Here is a 24,203-nt window from a genome sequence, read left to right as displayed (position 1 = left end):
TCCTGATTTCCTGACATCCACTCAACAACGAAAAAATAACGACAAGCTGTTCAAATCATTTCTACATATCTGCTGGCAAGTGAAAGATCTGCAAGCCTCAGGTGAGCTTTGAGTCTTCATGGCACTTTGCAAAGGAAAAATCTGAACTTTCTGAAATGTCTTAAAGCACTGACTCCCTAAAAGGAATGCTTCTAACCTCAGAGATAACGTCATGGGATACTGGGTCCTTTTCGCTTATAGAAATTATTTCCAATGCAAATGAAAAGTGACAACTAACTTCATGCACCAGCTTCACATAAACCAAGTATAAAACAACTCACAAAGGACTATGCTTTGAAAGGAAGGTTTTAAAGCATTTTGTGAACTTCACATGCACTTGTTTTATATGAATATCTACAGCACATACAGCATCAAAATGATCTAAAAGTGAAGAAACTCACTATACAGAAGACAAAACAATACCCTTTTTATTTTTAAAACTCTGGTGAAATAGGTTTCCATATGACATCCCATTTTTTAAAAAAATTAATGTAAACCAACCAGCCTGTGGGTTAGTCACACTGTACAGACTTCAAAGTGTTTACAGACACCTAGAGTATTTACAAATGCTATCCGTTAGGTAGTAAAGTTTTGTTGCAATTTTTCCAGCACATATTCCACAGTAAAATAAAGGGGGCATACTGGTGTTCTTGTATAAAAATTCTTAACATATGAAGAAAGGCAATTTTCCTGAGAGAAGATTTGTTCTTGAAATATTTTTCTTTTAACAATTGGAAATATAGAAATGGGATGCAGTTGTAAAAGAAGCATAAGAATGTCTAAGTTAACATTTTTCTTTTAAATTATTTTAAGTACCATTAAGTTAAAATGTTTACATTCATTATAAAAAATGCTGTTAAATCTTATGCAAATGATTTAACACTGATTGCTGCAACGCAAATTGCACTTTTTAAAAAAATTATTGTGTACATGGAAGAAAAATATCTTGTTTGCTACCCTGTTTACAAATTCTGACTGACTTCAGATCAGCCACACAATATGAACTTTTGAGAAACATCAGTCACAGTGTACGTCAAAGTTATAATGCAGTCTTGCAAACTGAGGAATATTTTTGACAAGAGACCTCATGACCCGACTCAGCCTCCGGAGATGTGTACCAAACGGCCTCAAATGATCTTCTCCATGAGCGTGTGTAAAATCTGGATGTGGAAAAAGTATGAAGAAATTTCTGGAACAACCAAAATTGATCAGAAGAAGCACATGATTTGGGGCAACACACATAACATCTTTTTTTTTAAAATCTCTCACTATTTTCCTTAGCAGGCAAGGCCCTGGTCCGAGTCTCGGCTCCTGGAAGTAGCACAGGGGCCTCTGCAGAGGCAGGCTGGCTGGAGGTGGCCCCGGCCGGAGGGAGGAGGCGACATGCTCAGTTGTCACTGGCCCTTCCCCTCCATCTTCTCTTACTCTTCAGCAAGCCTCTTGGAAGATACGTCTCTTTCGAAACAAAGGCACGGAAATCACGTCCTGTCAGCACAGTGGCCACCGTCTGAACTGCCGGACAAAATCATACACAAGCAGATCGAGGCCCACGGCGGAGGCCTCCCTGCCTCCTGGCAGCGTCGGCTCAGGCCAGGGCCAGGGCACACCAGGAATCCTGCCGCACTGAGGATGTGACTTCGGCCGGAGAGGCCAGACTGACGCCTATGTAGAGCCCATCTTGACCTGAATATTTGAGCTCGCTGTTCTCGGGATTAGTGCTCTCTCCCGCGCCAGACATCACCGGGGCACCCGCCTGGCAGGAGAGAGGGACACAGAGAAGGAAAGGCGGTTACAGTCCTGCCAAACACAAGAGGGCATATGAGATGGTCAGGGCAACAGGGCCGGAGCTGCTCCCAGGAGTGCCCAGGGAGAAAAAAAAATGAAGTCGGCATGACTATCCCTTGCCCCCAACAAGCGGGAGCTTTTTGCTGTGTTGTCCAGAGCCACGGATCTGACCCTGGTTCTCAGAAACTTTAGAACTCATGACATAACCCTTAGCAAGATGCAGAGCTGGACAAAGGGAAGGGAAACTGGAGGAATCCTACTTGTGAAAAGTGCCACAAACTCCAAGATCTCTGACAGTGAGACAAACCACGCCGCGGAGGTAAACAGGCCTTAATGATGCATATGCAATCTCGTTTCGTAAGAGAAAATGCAGAGCACTGCACACATACACACGCACACGCACACACATGCACGCACACAACATAGCCAGCTACAGGGCTTAGCGGTTATGTCACAGTCTAAAATGCAAAACTACACAGTTCAACATTCCCTGATAAATGAAATTTTTGAGCACTGACTTCATGGAAAATAAACTCATGCACATACAGGTTTTAATATCTACCTCCGTTACCTTAACTCTTTACAAGAACAGGCCATGTTTGAAGCAGACCACATTATAAAGAAAGTGCTAGCCTCCTATCTGTCATGACAGTCACAATGACTTCCTGAAGCGTAAGTTCACCTCTCCTCTGTTTCATTCATTCCTTTCATGCAAAGGAGAAAGGCCAAATAGAAAAAGTACACAACAAACCAAAATAACCTAACTCTGTTTAGACTACAGCATGAAGAAAGTTTCCTTTGAAAGACTTATTTAAAAATCTAGCCATAGCTGGGCTCGGTGGCTCAGCCTGTAATCCCGCGCCTTTGGGAGGCTGAGGTGAGTGGATTGCCTGAGCCCGCAGGTTCGAGACCCGCCTGGGCAGCGAGACCTCATCTCTGCAATAAACCAAAAATTTAGCCGAGCATGGTAGTGCACACCTGTAATTCTGGCTACTTGGAAGGCTGAGGCGGAAGGATCGCCAGAGCCCAGCAGGTCGAGGTTGCAGTAGCCGGGAGTGGCCACTGCACTCCAATCTGGGCAACAGAGTGAGACTCCAACTCAAAAAAAAATAAAAATAAAAAAAATAAAAATCTAGCCATAATCACGCACTTTTTATTCATTTTTTTCCTTCTAAAAGCTCAGAAGCCCCTTTTTCCCCTCAAAGCGTTCAGGGTTCTATTCCATAAATTCCTGGATATTTGTTATTTGACAGAGGCAGAACATTTTGTACTTTTCAAAGAATTTCTTTTCCACATACATAATCCTATCAAATCCTTTGAACAGCCATTTATCTGACCACCGTGATGTCACATGGCACCAGACACAGGCGGAAATAAAGTGTGCTGAGCTCCCAGCCTGGAAGGAAATGGGGCCCCACTCTACTCCCCTTTCCAACAAGGGGAGGTTTGCTCTCAGACCCCCACAATAACTGCATGAAGCTGGAAGGCGGGGCTTCAAGAAAGCAAGCCCACCAGGGCTAGTCCCGACACATGACCCGTCCAGACCTCCTCCCAACTACACCAGCCAGACCCAACTATCCAGAGGTCATCACGCCTTCCCTTTGCAGGCAGAAATGAAGGGTCGTGGAAACCCAGCAATAGCAGAAGCCCCACATCCAATTTTTTATTTAATAGCACAAATGTAAAGACTTAACCTCTTAAGACTTTGGGGGCACAGAAAAGCAAATTTCACAAAGTCATTGAGATTAGTTTGAAATGGAGTCTTGCGAAAATTTTGAAATAGCTGAAATAATCCTGTCAAAGCAAACGGAACGCCACAGACTTGGTTGTACTTATAAACATGGTGATTAACTTTAGCCCTTAAGTCCAGAACCTTCACAATAAGCAAATTCAGTGTGGACCTAGATTTAGCCCTCAAAGAAATAAACAAAAGGGTGCTATTCAATTACAAGATAATTGTTTGTTTTAGAAAGAAACTGTCATACAATTAGAAGACAGAGTTTCCTCGCAATGATCTATGTTCCTTCCCTCCAACTTTGCATTGCTCTACCTATTCCTAAATCTGACTTCACCAAAACAAGTGCTATTTTCTGAAATGGAAAGAGTGCCTGGATCGGCCCAGACTGGGGCAGGAGGATCGCTTCAGGCCAGGAGTTCCAGAGGAACCTGGACAACATAACAAGACCTCATCTCTACAAAAAATAAAAATAAAAAATTAGCTGGGTGTGGTGGTGTGCGTCTGTCATCCCAGGTACTTGGGAGGCAGAGGCAGTAATTTATTGAGCCCAGGAGTTCAAGGTTGCAGTAAGCTATGATCACACCACTGCACTCCAGCCTGAATGACAGAGTGAGACCCTGTGGAAAGGAAAGACAGGATGGGAAAGAAGGAAGGGAGGAGAGAAAGAGCGAGAAAGGAGAGCGAGAGAAGGATAGCAAGCAGGCAAACAAGCAAGACAGATAAAAAGAAAGAACTGCAGAGGACAAGGGCAACTCCCAAGCAAGGACCGAGGCAGCCTGCAGGGCGGGGATACACTTGGCTTTAAAGTTACCTCCCTAAGCCCTTCACTCACTGTTCCTCACACTGCCTACACCTCAGGTATGGCTGTGACAATTAAATGAGCTAATGTTTGTTAAAGCGTCAACATGATGCCTTGCCATGTTAAACATTCCATCAAGAGAAACTGTTGTTATTGGCAAGAGAAGGGTGTGCAAAACCAGAGGCACCCCCAACCAAGGAGAGGTGATCATCTGGCCTATTCAGGAGAAGAGCCCACTGAAGCAGGAGGATCCAGCAAAGCAGTGAAAAGCAGTATGCTGGAAGGCCTGAAGTAAAACTTTCTGTGACTCGGTTTCCTCATCTATAAGTGGAATAAAGTTGTTGCAAGAATTCAACTGCTTCATATAGGTAAAGCCCTTGTAACAGTGTCTGAGAATAGTCAAGACTGCCTAAGGATAAGACACTCTTGCTACCCTGGTCACTGAGAAGGCTCACCGGCCCTTCTTCAAATAAGGCACATTAGAGAAGCCATAACACTTTGAATGGTATTCTTGCACCTGAACAGTCATTCCAAAAGCTACTGGCTGAAACGGCTCATCTTTTTTCAAACAAAATGTTAGCCTATACAGCAGGCCAAGAATCCTCCTGTCCAACGGCAGACAAACTCCAACTTATATGAGCTGAAAACATCAGCTCATTTGAGATTCAAAGCGACAGTCGAATCTGTCAGAAAAAAATGGGACAAGTACTTGTACCCAAGCTTTAGTTGTCTTATTTTTGTTTTTTTGAGCTGGAGTCTCACTCTTTTCACCCAGTCTGAAGTGTAGTGGCACACTCATGGCCACCGCAGCCTCAACCTGCTGGGCTTAGGTGATCCTTCTGCCTCAGACTTCCAAGTAGCTGGAACTACAGATGCATGCCACCATACACAGCGAGGTTTGTTTGTTTGTGTTTTCTTGTGATATTGTAGAGATGAGGTCTGGTCTCGAACCTCTGGGCTCAGGCAATCCTCTTGCCTTGGCCTCCCTAAGTACTGGGATTACAGGCTGAGCCACTGCACCCGGCCTGTCATCTTATTTTTAAGTAGAGATATGATCATATTTCAACGTGAAATACGGCAAAGGAAGGCTGATGCTTCATGATAACCCCCGGTTCCTGACCCGTGGCGGACAGAGCTATGTTCTGGTACACACGCTTCACAAACAGCAGCAAGCGGCAGTGTTGGGAGCCATGTGGAAGCTGAGACCCCACTTAGCCCTGTCATTTCACTTCTGAAAATGTATTATAAGGAAACAATTCAAAAGAAGAGACAGTCCCCACAAAGGAAACCGCCCATTGCAAAGTCACTTAGAACAGTAGAAACCATGGAAACAATGTGATGCCTAATAATATGGGAACGACTTGGAAAGGCAGAGTACATCCACTCAATGAACTACTATGCAATTATTAAAAATAATAAGATCATGGAGCAAAATGGAAAAAACCCTGCAATATAGTGCTAAGTGAAAAAACAGCAGGATAGGAATTCCATGTCACAATGACAATTTACCATGCACATGTGGAGGGGGGGGGCGACCTGAAAGGGAAAAGCCCATCTATACCTTTGTCTGAATGTTTTTCTTTGACTACTTTACTTGAATGGCATAGTATAATCTAACTTTGAGTTTGAATAAAAGACATTAGTACCAGAAACACAAAGCTCAAGCACTTGAGGGACTAGCCAGCCTAAATGGGATCAAAAAGTCACTTGAAAAATAGGGACGAACCAGAGTGGGGGCAGTGACCGAAGAGGGAGGGTCAGAAGGGGCCCCAATGCACCCTGAAATCATCTCCCTGCCACCTGGCCTAGGGAAGGACCTGGCCAACCACGCACGTGTGAAACACACCGTTCTATTCAAGTGGAAAGGCTGAACACATTCCCTCCAAGCATCAGTGTAACTTAAGACTGGAATTCTAACTGTGAAAGGAGTTTGGAATTGACACAACAACTCTGCCTTCAGAAACCTGGCTTGGACTATCATTGTTCACCTTCTGTCCCTTTCCCCTCTTTGACAATGTCCAAGAGCTACCTATTGAAAATCAGTACAATTTGCGGGGGAAAAAAATCAGGGCCGGGCTCGGTCCCTCAGCCTGTACTCCCAGCACTTTGGGAGGCCGAGGCAAGTGGACTGCCTGAGCCCGCGGGTTTGAGACCAGCCCAGGTAACTTGGCGAAACCTCATCTCCACAATAAATAATAAAAAGTAAAAAATTAGCTGGGTGTGGTAGCGCACACTTGTAGTTCTAGCTACTTGAAAGGCTGAGGCAGAAGGATCACTGGAGCCCAGCAGGTCGACAATGGGGTGGCCATGAGTGTGCGCTCCAACCTGGGCGATGGAGTGAGATTCCAACTCAAAAAAAAAAAAAAATCAGAGAATATGTATGTTGTCCCTAGACCCATACACGTGCACACACACACACGAGTATAAATTCCAGTTGGTTAATATATTTCCCCACATATAATTAAATCCTTCAAAGGACCGTGTTCAGATCCCTGGCATCTCAACACAGCCAAAGCAGGCAGTTCACTAAGCTAGACCAAACTGAGCAAGGGTTCCCCAACACGGACAGAGAAGAGCGCTTGGGAATGTCCACAGCTTCGCCATCCTCCCTCCTCTAGACAGGCAGCTGGGCCAGGCAGAGGTCCTCGCGCTCTCTCTGATCAAAGTGCAGTGAGGGTGGAGCAGAAATCTGCTCTGTGTTTCCATTCACGGCTTATCTGCCCTCCACCCTCCCACAGACAACTGAAAATGGAGGCACTTCCTGTTGAAAGAATGTGTTATCAGCACCAGACCCAGCCTGGGCTTAGCACTGAAAGCAGGCCAGGTTAGGTGAGAGACAGGCAGAACAGCTGGGCTGGAAAACTCCCTTCTAAAGGAATAAATGGCTTCGGGAAGAACTGGGGCTGCTGTGCAGATTGGAACATGGAAGAGACCCACTCATCTGTGAAGCAGGCATAGTCCATCTTTGGGTCACCCAGATGTTGTTCCTATAAGAAGCCTTCACTCATGTGGAGGCGTAGATCCGAAAAACCAAATATTTCTTATTAAATCAACTCCTGTAGACAAATGCCCAGCAGAGTCTGGCTCATAGCGGGCTCCCCGACAATGTACATCTTTCTCTTTTCCTTCATTTCACATATTCCACAATGGGTGGGGAGACAGACAGCCTCTGATGGAAATACCCACATAGGCAGCTCTGGAAACACAGCAGAGGAAAGGAAACCCTTGAAGGGCGTAGCAGCCTTTTCCGAAGAACAGGCTATCTGGCCTGTGAATTCTATGTATAAATTTCATTTTTAAGGAAAAAAAAAAACCAAAAACGAGTCTATAAGGACATGCTTGGGCCTTCATGCTGTAATCTCTCTTCATGCAGTCTTGATCTGAGGAAAGAAAACACTGCACCCCAGGCAGGATGAAGGGTGAGTGTGTGATCCTTCACAGAGCATGAGACTTTGATGGTGATCATACTGTCTCCTTAACTCCAAATCAGAATGCCGGCTTCCACTGCCTCTGATGTGTCCTTCCTACACTTTGAGTCTGTGGTTACGGCTTTTTCTTGTGTGAGGAGAAGCCAGTCATCCCTCACTGCCAAAGCTCTTCTCTGCTTTTGTAACCTCTAGGTTAGACTCCTGTGGTGCTTTATAGCTGCCTTCCCCAAAAGAGAAATTAAAAACTGCGTATAAATTCCAACAAAGGGGAAACACTTTCTTGCAAAACTTAATCTCCTCTATAAAAACTTCACTCATTTCAGTTTAGATAGAGGTAACATAAGACCAGACACAAAATGGCTCAGTAAATAGTTTAGAAGGTGACCCACGAAAGATACATGAACACACACAGATTCAAAATCAATCGCGGTGAAACCCGTGAGTTGTCCCATAGCAGCTTAATAAAGCAAGAGAACACAGGCACCTTCTCTCCTGAGGAACAATCACTGTCACCGCAACGGATGATCTAGCTATTTAACAGAATAGTTTTGTTGTTTTTTTTTAATTTTTAAAATTTAGCAAGCAATTTCCTTACTGGGAATTTCACTGGCGGCTCTCCCATCCCACCCTAACCCCTCCAGTCCCTTCTGGGCCCAAGAAGACCAGGTTATATCCACACTGAGAGGCTGCCCTTCCTTTTCAAGGAGAGGAAAAATAATTCTATATACACAATCTATTCTGGGCAAATGAGCAAATTGTTTTAAACATCTGTGCACACTCAAACAGCAATCATGTGGTGAAGAAAGGCATCGTTCAAAGTATGTAAGTACTGTGAGATTATTAATAAAATACTGATATACAAATATAAATTGCAGGGGGGGAATGCCTGTTCCACAACTTGAAGTCAATCCTGTCCTCTGAAATGAATCACAATGGAAGCAGAATTATTCTAATCTTCAGATTAAGTGGTAAAGAATCCTGAGGCAAGATTTTAAGTCTGATGAATTATGGTCTTCATTTTATAACAAAACTGGCTTTTCAAGAGATTGGATGAGCCTCTTAATGTCTCTCCATCTCAATCAGAAAAAGCGTACCATGGTCAAAGAACCAAGCAGCATTTACAATGCACTTAAATCACAGAAACCATTATGAAAGGACTGAGTGTCAGAAGGAATGAAAAGTTTGCGATCGGGGAAATAAAAATCTTTAAGGCTATTTACTTAACACAATAACTTCACATCCCCAAATTTCCTCATTAGGAAAGTGAGGATCTATTTCTACTATCTTGGATATCTTGGGATTGAAGGAAAAAAAAAAAAAGCCATGCAGATAAAGTGCATCACGACTAACTTCCAAAATGATATTTAAGTGGTGCTGTTGTTCTTGAACTTCAAAGAGGTCTCAGGCATCTCCCACTTAAGCTACATAATACTCCTAAGGGCCAGATGGTAGGAATTACTTTTCCCCTTTAGTAGAAGGAGGAAAACAGAGGCTTTACAGAGCCTTGGCAGCTCCCAATACTCACACAGACAGGGCCGCAGTTAGTGCCTGGCTGCCGGAATCTGTTTCCTTCCAGCTGCTAATCCGTGAACCCCCAGAATAAACTTTTGACCATATTCAGGCTTCACCACGAAGCGAGCAACTACATTTAATGAGAGCTTTAAATGTAAAATATTTGTGTTTAATAAAATAAAAATATGATTCTGGAGCACATGCCTCAGTTCTGGTGAAACCGTGTCGAGCCAGAAACCAAAACAGGCAGGACATCTTCAAGCAAATCATCATTTAAACATCACCAGAGAGTAACTTGGAATTCTGTTTCCTCACAGTACCCCAACAGGACGTTAAAATCAATGTCTTCTTGTGTATTTGTTCAAATCGTACTTAAAATCTGAAGTCAATAAAATAATGCTCTTGTGTTCAGTCTCATAAATTCTGAGTACTGGGCCTCTATAACGCCTGATGCGATGGGTAGCTAGATTATAAGTTGTCACACTGCCAACACCTGTCCTCAGAGATGCCTTTTTAAAACATTAAAATTTCAGGGAAAATTAATAGGTAGGTCTAAACATGAACAGAGCTAACAGATTGTATTTAATTCATATCCACTGGATCTTCATGTTGCTGGTATCTCTTCTGGCAGACGCCCATGAAATGCATAATAAATTACTTTTGTTCCAGTAAAGGAATTCGTTTTCTTCGAAGATTCATTTAGCAATAACCTTTCAGAGCATTCTAAGCCAGACTTTTTAAATTTGGCCATGTTTTCCTGTAACATTATTTCATGTTTTTTGTCAATTTTGTATATTCTTTTTTTTTTTTTTTTTTTGAGTTGGAGTCTCACTCTGTTGCCCAGACTGGAGTGCAGTGTCCGCTCCCAGCCACCGCAGACTCGACCTGCTGGGCTCCAGCGATCCTTCAGCCTCAGCCTTCCAAGTAGCCGGAATTACAGGCATGCGCTACCACACCCGGATGATTTTTTTTTGATTTATTGTAGAGATGAGGTCTCGCTGCCCAGGCAGGTCTCGAACCCGCGGGCTCAGGCAATCCACTCACCTCAGCCTCCCAAAGGTGCGGGATTACAGGCTGAGCCACCGAGCCCGGCTAATTTTGTATATTCTTATAGATGCCGGCGGGGGGGGAACTGCAAAGAATCTGTAATTTGCAAAGAAAAGTTGTGTTCTGGAACAAGGCCATATAAACTGGTGAATAACTTCTGCCTGTACTTATTCTTTACCCAGTATTCTGGCTATCAGATAGTGATAATGAGTCACTTATTAAATAAACCACAGTCCTGTGATAAATTGGGTGGACATGCACACCACAAACTATTTAAAGAGCAATATAGGTTTACTGTTTCTTAATGTACATAGACAGGCATTGGATATTAATGTAACACAATATATTTTCTAACTACCCCCCTTTCACTCCCCCTGACCCATCTCACACACACACACACACACACACACACACAAGCTAGAAAAAGCATGCCATGGTCAAACAACCAAGCGGCATTTACAATGCACTTAAATCACAGAAACCATTATGAAAGAACTAAGTAGCGACAGGAATGAAAAGTTTCCCACCCGGGAAATAAAAATCCTTACTTAACACAATAACTCTACATCTCCAAAATTTCCCCATTAGGAAAGTAGGGGGCAGGGGAAAAGCCTAGAAAAATCCTTGAGATCAAAATGAAAGTATGCAAACTCCACACACTTGAGCCTTCTCTGCCAGGGTGACGTGTGACTTTCACGCAAAGGCCAGTATGTGGTCAGACAAGAACGTGAGTTATTAGAAGGGGCTGTGAAACAAGAAAGAAAGGGAGCCTGGCACACGGGGAGCATGAAGATAAAATGCCAACAAAATATTTATGTTCATGGCTTGTAGCATGTGGCAAGTGGGATATTAATAACCATGATGATTGGTCAACTCCCTGGGAGTGGGAACAGCCCTGGACTGGGCGGCAGGAGACGTCGGTTCCAGTCCCGGCTTCAACACTGGCTTGTTTTGTGACCTTATGGAGTCACTCCCAGATCCTGGTTTACAAATGAGGCAATAATAATACCTAACCACAACTCTCTCACAGACCCCTGTGGGAGATTAATGAATTTTTAACTCTTTTTTTACTCATTTAGGAAAGAGTGTTTTGGACAACAGACTGCAAAAAAAAACAAACGGGCAATTGCCTATGAAAAAGTGCTTTTTTAATGATTTCATAAAAATTAATCGAAGGCAGTCTGGACAGTCTGAAAATTCCAAAACTTAGCACTCACATGTGTATGGATTTAATACTGCTGACTTGTGTTTGTCTTGTTTGTTATTTTAAAAGAAACTTGTTTGAACCACATTAGGTGTATCAGCAACAGTCATCATTACTGCCTTTTTAAAACCTTATATTATCCAACTGCCATGTTCTTAGTACCATAATACATTGTATTTCTAAATATAATACCGATAGCAAAATTTGCATGAAATGCCTTACACACATACTTGATCAAGAGCAAATCACTTCTCTGCCATTGTTTTCCCACCCGTTTTAGTGGGATGATATTTGATGCTGAAGTTACTCATCAAAGTAGTCAAATTTCTTTAAGGAAACACTCTAAAGATTTCAGGGATGTGAACGAATACCACATATTAATCCAGTATGCTGTAGCAGTAGCAACACCGACTTCATCAGCTAGACCTGGGGCCCACCCGAAGCTCTGCCTCTTAGTTTGACACATGACCTTGGGCCTGTTTCTTACCTTCCGAGTCTTAATCAGTAGGAGGAGAGGAAAAGAAAAATACATTTAGCCCCTTGGCACACAAAAGGTACCGGATAGTATGAGTTTTCATTTCTAGTTTAAGTTGAATATTGGGACTAGGTTCTTAGAAGCGAGAAAGTATAGGAAAGGGAGAAAAGATCCCACGAGCAAGAGCTGGATAACAACATGCAATCTGCCATTGTTCAGCTCTCAAATACTCTAAAGGCTCTCATGGAACATTCAGGTTAAAGGTGAAGCAGGCTGGGGTGCAGAGGCTCACGCCTGTCATCTCAACACTTTGGGAGCCTGAAGCAGGAGGTCGATTTGAGCCCAGGAGGTCGAAGCTACGGTTAGTCATGAGCATACCAGGCACTCCAGCCTGGGTGACAGACCTGACTAAAAAAAAAAAGGGTAATTTTCTGCCCTACCTGCAGTCTCTTTTGCATTAGAGCACGCTTTCATAGTCAAGTTCCTCCGAGCAACTTATACTATAAGGTCCTTCCTGAAAGTTCCTTTTAACAGGAATGATTATTTTGTGACTAACCATGATGAGTGCCATGGTAAATCCAAAGTGATTCCATTACTTGGAGAAAAAGGCCGTGGAGAGTGAATCTGCGAAAAAAGAATTCACCCTTCAACTTGGAAAATGCATACTTAAGCTACAGGCCTAAAGTGGTGTTTTTCAACATTCACCACGGGATGCAAATGGCATGCATCACATCAAATCTATAAAAATAATTTAAAATATTAACCTGCCTAAGCTTTCTTCAAAAGGCCTTATAAAACACATAGGTTAATCCCAAAAGCGTCAGGTCCTAGATCACTGCTGTTGGCTGTAAGCAGTCAGGGGTGCTCAACTCTTTCAAACATCCACGCAGCTCAGGAATGACTGCAGTAGGGAAACAAGTCTAGCTAGGTACGTAATGTCCCGGAAGCATGCATGAGACCGGAATGATGACATCCACTTACCAGCAAGAAACTGACCAAAGGAAAGTCATGACCCACCCACAAAAACACAGAACCAGCCAGTGGTGGACCGAGATTAAGTCTGTATCTCTCCGTCTACAAGCATCTACCTCTTTTTGTGAAAGTTGTGTATCACCCACAATGACCCACAAAAATGAGGAAACGTATTTCCTCTCATTGACACACCATGCCTAATATGTTTCCATTAGGAGAGGCAGCTAGGCAGCCCCCCCAACCCTCCTGCTCACCAAGACAGAGAAACCATAGTGCAGGCTGAAGTTGGGGTCAGCACCTATGATCAGCTCCAAGGAGATATTTTTCCTTACTAATTGTGAGGAGGAGACTTTGCTTGTAAAATGGACAAGCAGGAGCATGCGAGCATTTGTTTACATCAATTATTAAAATACTGTACTCTCAATTAAGGATGTTTTAATTGTTGGTCTCTAACAATCAGACAGAAAACGCATTTGTCACCGAAGTGGGAGTTAGATAAAGCCCAGGATGGAGCTTGGGCCCTGCCCAGCGCTGACTTGATATTGATTTGAAATATTTCCAAATATCCACTCTCCACTTGTCTTACCAGCCTCACTTCCTGCCTCTGGCTTCTCAGGCCCTACATTCCAGCTGCACGGAACTACCTCCATTCTGTACTAGGGAGTCCCACGTTCTTCTTTCCTGGGTACTACTGGGTACTTCTGTCCCAATTTTTCCCCTGCAAAAATTTTGCCCAACTACTTTCTTTAAATTTCCTCTGCGGTGTGAAGCCATTTCCAACTCTGCTTATCGCTCATTTAAAACACTTCCAAATCTAACTAGTATTAAGAACAATATTGGTATCTGCCCCGCCACCCACTCATCACCACCACCACGTTTTGAACAATTCCATGTCTGCAACCTCGTTTTACTAGACTATAAAAGCACCTCCCATGTCGCAATGCTTCTTAAATGAAACAGCAACCAATAAAGCAAAGCCTAGTCAGATCTATTTCTCTCTATTTACTATCACTGCTATCTGTTTAACGATGACGTCAAGATTATATCAGTAGTTTTAATACCAACTTAAGTAGATTTTAATGTATTTAAATAATTATTTCTAGAAACTTTTCAGACAGGCAAAATATGTTCAATGACTCCTTATTCTCAAATACTGTTTTATTGCTAATTTCATCCTCAGATTACAATGTCCTATTCCAAAAGGAAAAAAAAAAGTTTTTAATGTATAAAATTCGGGGTTTGAGTTATACAAAGTATTTTCTAGTTTTACAAATTCTGAGTTATGGAGGAATAGTATCACATATGCACTACCTTTTAAATTCAAGTTAGAAATTGCTGAAATATGTTACCATGTTCCCCCTCCAAAATAACAAGAAACAACAACAAAAAACTCAAAAAAATATAACTCAGTCAATAAACTTCAGTCAAGAAAAAATAATTCGATATGCTTACAACCCACAGAGAATAAACACCAAAGAAAACCTGATATCTATCACTTTTCAGTGAATCTACATGTATAAGAAAATTTTTAACCAGAATGAAAGACTTTTGTCACAGAAATTAACCTACTAACAAAAATTAAGTTTAACACATTTTTTAACATGAATACAGAGAACTCCAAAGAAACAAGAGGCAATATTTTAATGCCAGGCGATACGGCCATGAGTCCTTCTGCTCTCAAACAGAAACACACCGACTTTCCTGTACTCCCAGCACCCACACAGCTTATGACCGAGAGAAACTGAGTCATAAAGAAGCCAGGTCATTGTCCTCATAACTCTTATCAGAAGGAATGTCTCCTGCTTTCCCAAACAGAGGCACAAATATGCAACCAGTATATAAAGCTAAGACACGCAAATAAGTCAGGGCAATGAGACTTCAGCACGGCGCAAAAAAATGATCTCCGTGGCATCTTGATACCTGTCCTGGGAGAACGCTGTGTGCTAAGAATCCTGCCCACACCTCCGTCCTGGTTGGGAGGAGAGCCCTGGAAACACCCCTATACAGGCACTCACAGCAGCAGATAAGTAGGACAACCCCCTTCCAGAATACTCAGCCCCTGTGGCCCCTGAGAGCTCAGGAAGCTGGTGTCATGCTAAGGGTCCGGTGCTGCCACGTAAATGGTCCACATGCAAGGCAGATCAGGAACACTGCTCCTGTCATGCTTCCCAGTGGGAAAGCTTACTGATGACTTTCAAAGGTGAAGTAAAAAGAACAGCAAGTTTCATATACACCTCTAAAACAGTTTGCCTTCCTTGCTGTAGCTTACAATCATTAAAAGAAGGAAGTTATGTGCTAGACATGGTGGCTCACAACTGGAATCCCAGCACTGTGGGAAGCCGAGGCAGGAGGATCACTTGAGCCTAGGAGTTCAAGACCAGCCTGGACAATATAGCAAGACCTCATCTCTACTAAAAAAAAAAAAATACATTAAAATTGAGCATGAGCAGTGCAAGGTGAGGTTTGTGGACACCAAGTTTTCCGTTTCCATCGTATTACAGCCCTACTGCAGAGATGGTCAGTGTACCTAAAACTCGAATTTTCTGTAAGAAATGTGGCAAGCACCAGTCTCAGAAAGTGATGCAGTGTAAGAAAGGCAAGGACTCCCTGTATCAGAAGCAGAGTGGCTGTGCTGGACAAAGTCAATTTTCCAGAAGAAGACCAAAACTACAGAGAGGGTTGAGCCTAACTGCAGATCCAAGAAATTTGCTGGTCATTATTATTAAGCGATGCAAACATTTTGAACTGGGAGGAGGTAAGAGAAAGGGCCAAGTGAACCAGTTCTGAACTTTGGGATTTTTTTTTTAAGTTGTGAGGGGAAAATGTTAAAGCTATAGAAAAATTACTTGTAGGAAAACAAATGCAGTGATATTTTCACTCATAAATAAATTAATTAATAAACGATTGGCTATAGTCCCAGCTACTCAGGAAGCTCAGGTCAGAAGATCACCTGAGCCCAGGAAGTTGAGGCTATGGTAAAACCATGATCTTGCCGCTGCACTCCAGCCTGAGCTACAGAGTGAGACCTGACAAAGAAAGAAAGTGACAAGCCGTGCACAGTGAGAGACAGAGGCAGGAGGATTGCTCGAGAGCAGAAGTTCAAGACCAGCCTGGGCAATGTTGCAAGACCCTGTCTTTACAAAAAAAAAAAAAAAAATCTTTTTTAATTAGCCAAGAGTGATGCAGCTACTTGGGAGGCTGAAGTAGGAGAACCACCAGAGTCCTGGAGTTTGAGGCTGCAATGGAGCTGTGATCACACTACTATACTCCAGCCTGGGGGACAAAAGAAGACCCTGTTTGGAAGGAAGGGAGGGAGAGAGGAAAGAGGTAGGAAGGGGAGGGAGGAAAAAAATGTAGGATCCTGTGGCCCAGTCCTGTCTTCGGCTGGGAGCGTGTTTTAGGCTACCCTTTGCTTTGTAGCTCAACTGCCCAATAAACTTGGGAATTCTGCACTACTAATTTCTACCCATTGGTCATAGACAGCACACACAGGAGATCCATGTTGTAGACATATGACCTTAGGAGGTTTCAACTCCAAGCCAACCAAGGTGCTGTGTAATAAATACACACGCTTTTCAAACACCACACGCAACCTTGTTATGTGGATCTGAGATTCCCTTCACCTACAGCATTTCACAAAGTCCTATAAGCGATCAGTCGAAAAGCCAGCTGCCCCCCAACATCACGCACTGCGATCAAAATGGGAAAATGACAGGCCTCTGTCAACACAACCACCTTTTAAAAATGATTCTGCCAGCTGCTCACAGATGGCTCCTCCCGCAGACCCTTCACAGCTTCTCGGCTGCCACACTGACCATGCCACATGCACGCAGGCTCAGCCCACCCAGGAGACATAGGCATACACGGGCACTCCTTGGTAACAGCCTGGGGAAACCACCCAAGCCTTCTATACCTAGAGGGGACGGTTTCCAGAGGCAGCCAGCAGAGGGGTGGCTGCTTCCCCCAACAGCCCATCAGGTAGGTGCTTTTGGAGACAACGGTGATAGCGTTGCCATGGGGGGGTGGGGACCCAAAGCTCAGGTGCCAGACCTGAGCTGGAGAAGGTAAAGGGTTGCAACCCCACTCTTGCCTGTAATAGCTGCCAGGCAGTATTTCATCCCCCAGCCCCGCCTCCGAGAGCTGCCCCTGGCTGTAGCTCACAACAGCCCGGAAGCTTGCAGCAAAAGGCCTTGAGCGAAACTAGTATTACCCTCAGACTCCATCCTAACATTCTTGCTACTTGGCCAAGGAACCTCCTCCACCCGCCCTGTCTCAGCTGAGAGATCCCGGGACATCCACAAGCCTGGGACTAAGACTGAAATCCTGAGGTGCCTCTTCCAGTCAGGCCAGGGCCCTTTCGCCGCCCTTTTACTCTTCACCCTGGCGGGCAACTGGCAGGACTTGCTAAGAGCCAATTTTGAAATTTTACATCACAAAACCACAGGAGCAAAACTGACTCCACCCACGATAGTTCCAAGCCCTCAAAGTCCATTATAGGGCAAATTTCTCTACGGTCTGTGCCATTTATCATTCAAATTAGGCTTTTTCCACTTTCAAGTTGGTCCATATCACCAACAAAAGCGGCCTGGCAGCAATCTCATTTCAGTTAGGAGAGAGCTAGACACTGAGGCCACAGACCAGGCCGCCTCCTGGATGCTTTGGAAAACCCAAAACATTGTTTTCTCTCATTTAGCTACACAATTGCACCTGAGGCCTCAAGAGATAATAAAGAATATTTTAGCATCATCTTTAACTTTTCATTTCCTCACAAGCAATATGTTCTATTGATCACTTTAGATCCTTAAAGTTACATCTAACACAACTGTAAAACACACACACACACATGCAAAACAATCCAGAGTCCATTTTATGAAACTAGAGACATTTTTTAGTATTTGTCTCTAACAAACAAAAAACAATTAAAATGCTTCTTCCCTGGTGAAACTTGGTACAAACAGATAAAGCTCAGAAGAATTTGAGACAGAGGACAAAGAGATATATCAAATATAAGTGTGAGCCCTATTTAAACATTTTGTTTTAAATATTTAATTTGTGTTTGTTCAAGCCAGTAAAAAACACCTCGAGGGCAGCAGGTCCAATTTCACCTGGGGCGCTTGTTCAAAAAAAACGCAGATTCCCAAGCCCCACCTCTAAGAGTCTCGGAAAATCCAGGGTGGGGTTAAGGAATCCGTAGTATTTTAAAGTACCCGAATAATTCCAGGGCAAAACTTGAGGTAGAAAACAATGACTAAGTCAATAGTTATTTAAATGCTGGTGTTTAGTCCTAAAAAAAAAAGAGTCTCAGCATAATCCTAAAAACACCTGGATCTCACTGAGGTCTGAGATGAGTCCCAATGGTTGTTTTTTTGTTTTTGTTTTGGTAAATTTGGGAAACTTCAGGGTGGGAAAATACTCTTTCCTTGAGGCAAACTGAGTTTCCATCACAGTTTTACAAGAACTACCTCTGTGACCTTCACAAAAGCCCGGGCATCGCCTGTCCTCAGTGACTCCCAGGTTTGCCATGTGCCTGAAAAAAGTCCCTGGCACAATTCAGGTGCGTTAGAAGGCAAGTTCTCCCAGCAGGAGCACAACTGGGCAGAGGGATGCCAGTGAATACAGTCGTACTTAACACTTTAGGATGAGCTTTGCTTTGGGTAGATGATGATAAAAGGAAAAAGAAAAGAAAGCTGGAATTGATAAGCTAACAGGACTTCAATGCTATGGGCACTCTCAAGTTTATGGAACCACTAGACTTGCAGCTTTCCTGATCTACATTAGAAATGCAGACATATAGCAACTCTGGGGGGAAAAAAACCGGAAATAAACAATTTAAAGCACTTTCAACCAAAACTTCTTGCTTTAACTTGGGTTAATTTAACCATAAAAAATGATGTAGACCTTAATAAAGAGGTTTGTAAAGTACTTAAGTTTGTCATTTTGTTGACATTTAAATGTAATTTCCTCCAAAAACTATTCTTAGGTATCAACTAGCTAAACTGAACTGTTGGTTTAGATTATTGTACTCACAGATAAGATAAAATTTGAGATAATTTACTAGAGAGCAACCCATTAACTTACAAGGACTCCACATGATTTTAACACTTACCCCTGAGGCTGTAGGTTGTGTTGTAGGGGAAGTATTTTTGCTGCAATCATCTGAGTTCGAAGAGGTGGAAGTTGGAGTCATAGGAATGGAATTGTTGCTACTACCTGCAACAGTCCAAATTAACCTTATAAATATACATATACTCCACTGTTGGCACATACTATATAATTAAATGGCATTTTATTATATTTACCAGAGCAAGTCTTTGACTTATTTATGTTCTTAGGTTTTCGTTTCCTGGTTTGAATTCCCTCTTTTTTCATAGCAAGCGGTCGAGGCACCTAAAACATTTCCACATAGGCCATAGTTTAATCAATATGATATTGAAGAAAAACCAATCTGAAAATTCAACACTGGTACTGAAAGCCCTCATTTGAAAGAACTTGGCATAAATGTCAATCCAATTTTCACACACATTCAGTAGATTCCAAAGTGCACAGAGACTACACTTTCCCATCAATTGCAGAGACTCCTTCAGGGAAAATGGAGTGATTTGCCAAGGAGAATTCAATTCCCTCAACCTAATGTTTATTGTTTGGATTGACTTCAATTATACAGTAAATATTTATTGAATAAACATTATTTCAAAGATACCCATGCATTCTCTTCCTCCTACAAACGCAAGGCCATTTTTCTTTTTAAGATTGAGATGTTTAAAATATCTCTTGCAACTTTTAAAAATAATGCACAAAATCTTTCAAATTATAACTGTCAAATGTATTACTTCTTCACACAAACACCTTTGATTATACTCAAAATTATTGGGCATTTTCAGTTGATTTCTTTAAATGTGCAGTTTTTTTAAAAAGTTGACTACCATGTTATAAATTCTAAAATGCACATTTTTCACACTCGTGAAGTTGGAATGGGTCTTACAAGGACGCTTGCGATAGCTCAGTTGGCTGCATTTTTTTGTTTCTTACTGGTATATAATAGTTCATAACCAAATTAATAATCCCTTAGATTCAATAAAGTGAATATATTCATGTGTACCTACAGAATATAAAGTATTTTCAATAAAATGTATGCATTTCAAATTTTCCCTTTTATACCTTTTCAATCGATGATTTTTTTTTAACTGAATCACATACAAACCAGACACTAAATGTATATACAAATAAGAATAGAGAGCGCACCCCATGGAGTTTCATGTAGAGTCCACAAGCATTGCACACGGGCTCACCCTCGGCATTTCTGCGCCATAAGGTGGTGGTTGTGGTGTGACAGTTGGCACAGGACAATCCAAGCCGCCTTGAGGAAGGCTAGGAACAGCACAAGAACGTGTCAGTGGAAAAATATACATAATTTCCATGTATAGACTACATACATATATTAATGTATCTCTTCCCTGTCATCAGCAAGCACGTACCTGGTTTATTATAAATAAAATGTAGGAAAAATTGGAAGTGTAATTAGGCTGACTTTCCTGGACCAAAAAACTTGAGGTCTGCAAGGCATGCTGAACCCCACCCCATATTTGATTTGCTCCTTAGCAAATCCCCGTAGATTAAAGAATACCCGGGAGCTGTCACACAAGCGGCCAGTAACTCCAAAGTTTTTACTTGCATCATGGCATTCAGTGTTTCACCTACAGTTTCTTCTCCAATTTGGAGTTTCCCAGTTACTGCTGCTACTTTTTTTGGAGGAACTCAAAAGATTTTCTATAAGTTGCCCAAATAGAACTATATTCCAAAACACGCCAGAAGTAACATTCCAACTAGACACTACCCTGAGAGTGCCTCCTAGCTCCCTCACCACACGGACAGCACTTGGCCATGCACATAGTCACAGGCCTGACACAGCAAATCATGCAATGCAATCACAAGCCACCCGCCAAGGTGCTAGGCAGTCTCCACTTCCCCTGAAAACTGGAGATGATTCAGGTCTATTTCTCAGATGTGTGTAGAGGAATAAACTAGAAACTTTAGAGAGGCCTATATCCATGAATGGAAACGGAGCTTAGAAAAGGTATGACATTTTTGTAGAGAAAGAAATATATTTTTATGCATTCCATAATTATCATCATGATAGCCTACTGCCTGCGCTATGACTGTATCCATTTTAAAAGGATACAAGCAAGTGGTGCAGCCTTGTCTTAATGCTGCCATTATCTTACCTACAGTGATACTAATATATTTTATTTGCCCTGTCAGTTTCACACTCCACTTTTGTTCATACAAAGGGTTATTTGATAGGCCACCTGTCTGGTACTGTCACTCCCATTTCCATGTTTTCTTTATGCTCATAACACCCTTACAGAGAATTTATTTCCTCTAAATTGTTACATGTGAATTAGAAAGGATGAGAATTTAAGCCACTATAATTTCCCAACCAGAACAGCAAAATAGAAAATGTTTTAAAATCACCCAACGTAAATTTCCTTTTAAGTTTGTTTTAAATTACTATAAAAATTGTGTCGTGACTTTGGGGGAAAAAAGCAGGGGCTGGGGGTGGGGGGGATTCAGAGACCCAAAGCAAGTTGAAGATTACAAAGTTTTAGAGGTTAAGAAAAGAAATTGTGAAGGATGAAGAACAGAAATGTAAACTGAGCATGTATCGAATATGACTCCAGAACAGAGACTCCAAAACCTTTGCTGGCAAATGTAAAGATGAAACTGAATTTTGCATTTACAGTTCACATCCTGTTACATTACTTTAACTCGCTCTTTATAGACAAGTTATAAAAACAAAGAGACACTGGTAAACCTTTTAGCACTACAACATTTCTAAGGTGTCAGTGCTAAGAATCAATTTGACCGCTGGTTGAAATGAACAGGCATGGCTGCAGTAGAACTATTAAGAAATTACTTTGCTAAAATGATGAAGATTTTGTAACAAAACCTTACACATCAAGATTTCTTTTCTTTTCTCTCTCTCTCTCTCTCTCTCTCTCTCTCTCTCTCTCTGACAAAAAGAAAGCAATTTTCTAGGAGTGCACTTCTTTCTTCTCTTCGTAAACGTGAAATCAGTCAACGAAGGACAGGAAGGTTCATTTTATAAATAGGCCATTTATGACAGTTTCCAGTGGAATTTGGAGCCAATGTGAGGCAAACTTGTTATCAGAATTTGCCATTGTAACAAAGAACTTTATGACTGTCAACTGCAGATCATAAGTGAAGCCAGTCCTCATAAACATGTGAAATGCAGGTGAATGGGTTATAAAAGTTCCTTGTAACAAGTGATCTCGGTTCTATTTCTCACTGACAAGGAATTCAAGTTACACCATAAATCTTATTTTGCAATGTATTACAAGTTCAAATTCACAGTGATTGGTTCTGTACTGCTGGCTAAACAAACTTGGGTTCAATATTCTGTTTCTGAGAACTAAGCCAGATCCATCAAAACCATAAATAAGAAGCCCAGAAGGAGAACCAATTGATAGTGACACACCCTTCAATTGGTATCATTTATAGGCCATTTACAAAGCATATTGGCTGACCTTGGTTACGGCCAAGACATCTGCCACAGAGAAAACTAATTGATTCAAGGTATGTTACAAACTGTTTTCTTTCTGGTAAATTATTTTCACTGGTAATGCAAAAAACAAATGGCATTATCTAAGTATGGATGTTACTAGGTCAAATTTATAATGTTAACTAGAACCTAAATGGCTACTACTCCTTCACAAGATTTTTGTTCAATCTTGGGAAAACGTTACCTTTTAGAGAACAGTTAGTACTCAGCTCAAGACGCCTTTCCAAAAACATAATCATACGTTGCATTGCTCATGCATTGTCTAATACACAAAAACAAGAAACTTGCGTGGAATATTTTCCTGTGACTACTGTTTCTTTTTTAATATGATGCATTTAAGAAAAATGAAAACCACAGAAAGTTGCACTTAAGGGTGCCCTTTGAAGAAAAGTTTAAGCTCCGGGAAGTTGTGACAGGTTCAAGGCGCATACACTCATTAAATTAACCTCAGTCACTTTATTTTAAATGCATTAAAAACAAAACAACCATAAAACTAATTGCTTCTCTTTAAGGTGTCAGACTTACATTGTGATGTAATTTCACTCTAATCTAGTTAACACAAACAACATGTGTAGCATTTGTTCCTGCTAATTAGAGTATAACAATTAAATAAATTACTTGGATACTTAAGACGTCTGGCATCTAACTGTAAAATATTTAGCTTTAAACGGTTATTAGATTATGAGTACTTGGCTAAACAAATGTTAGCCTTACGGTGGGGTTTGTGAAGGCTTTAATTTATTTTCTCTACCTACTACCGCGGTAAATACTCTCTCTCCTGCTAATAAGCACACATAACAATGGCGAGGGATGAATCCCTGAAGAAAATCAGATTCTTATACTTTAAAACATGGCAAAATGTGTTCGCGTGGGTGGAAATTCTCAACTTGGAAGCATGCTACACGTTTTCTCAACTTCTGTGTGGTGCTCTGATTTAAAAACAACAAAGGATGAGTAGTAAATGAATTTTCACCAGACTCCAGGGCAGTCCAAAAGACCTCTGGAATTTGGGACTACGCCTGAAGATACGAGGTAGAAATGACCAAGAAGCAGAAAGAATAAAGTCAAAGAAATGCAGAGTGAGGCTGTGAGGAGGGGAGGGAGGGCGGTGTGCTTGTCATATCCCACGTGGGGGTCATGTCATAAAGCGAGCGGCTTTTGCAAGAATAAAATCCAAACCAGACCAAAGAGTACGCCGTAAAACATCTCCATCCTTGGCCTGGCCTGGGTCGGCCTACTCGGCTTTTTTCTCCAGGTGTCACCACCATTACCACCATTCAGTCATTGAGAATCCTTCCGGAGTTATTGCACATCTAAAGATTTGCAAATCGAGATTTTTGCAAATTTCAGACGCCAGCACGCCGCACCTTCCTTTCTGTCATTTAGGGACGCCCTTCCCTGCGTGTCAACGGGGCGGGGGGGAGGGGAGGCCGTCCTGGCCTCCCGGACGCGGGGACGGGGACGCCTCCACCCGGGCGCCCGCGGGTGCGCGCCGGAGACGGCCGGGCCGGGGAGGGGACGGCCGGGGCCTCGCTCGCGCGCGGGGGCTGGCACTCACCACGCGCTTCTGCGGCTTGATGAGGGGCCGGCTGAGGCCGTTCATCTTGCTGTAGAGCCCGCAGGC

General features: G+C 42.4%; 1 protein-coding gene across 1 annotated transcript in view; it reads right to left on the bottom strand.

The window, feature by feature from the left end:
* Positions 1–442: 442 nt before the first annotated feature.
* Positions 443–24,203, bottom strand: part of LOC103249648 (transcription factor GATA-6-like) — a 27,870-nt gene continuing 4,109 nt past the window's right edge. The window contains exons 4-8 of the mRNA XM_021707635.1: positions 24,138–24,202; positions 20,242–20,367; positions 19,299–19,386; positions 19,106–19,209; positions 443–1,792 (exon numbers count right to left, since the gene is read on the bottom strand). Coding sequence (XP_021563310.1) covers positions 1,625–1,792; positions 19,106–19,209; positions 19,299–19,386; positions 20,242–20,367; positions 24,138–24,202 — 551 coding nt within the window. The 3' untranslated portion in view covers positions 443–1,624. The remainder of the gene's footprint in view (positions 1,793–19,105; positions 19,210–19,298; positions 19,387–20,241; positions 20,368–24,137; position 24,203) is intronic.

The sequence above is a fragment of the Carlito syrichta genome, unplaced genomic scaffold, assembly GCF_000164805.1.
Source record: "Carlito syrichta isolate Samal-C Ts95f unplaced genomic scaffold, Tarsius_syrichta-2.0.1 Scaffold123285, whole genome shotgun sequence".
NCBI lineage: Eukaryota > Metazoa > Chordata > Mammalia > Primates > Tarsiidae > Carlito > Carlito syrichta.
The sequence above is the reverse complement of the archived record's forward strand: the minus strand, read 5'-3'. Positions and strand labels throughout refer to the sequence as shown.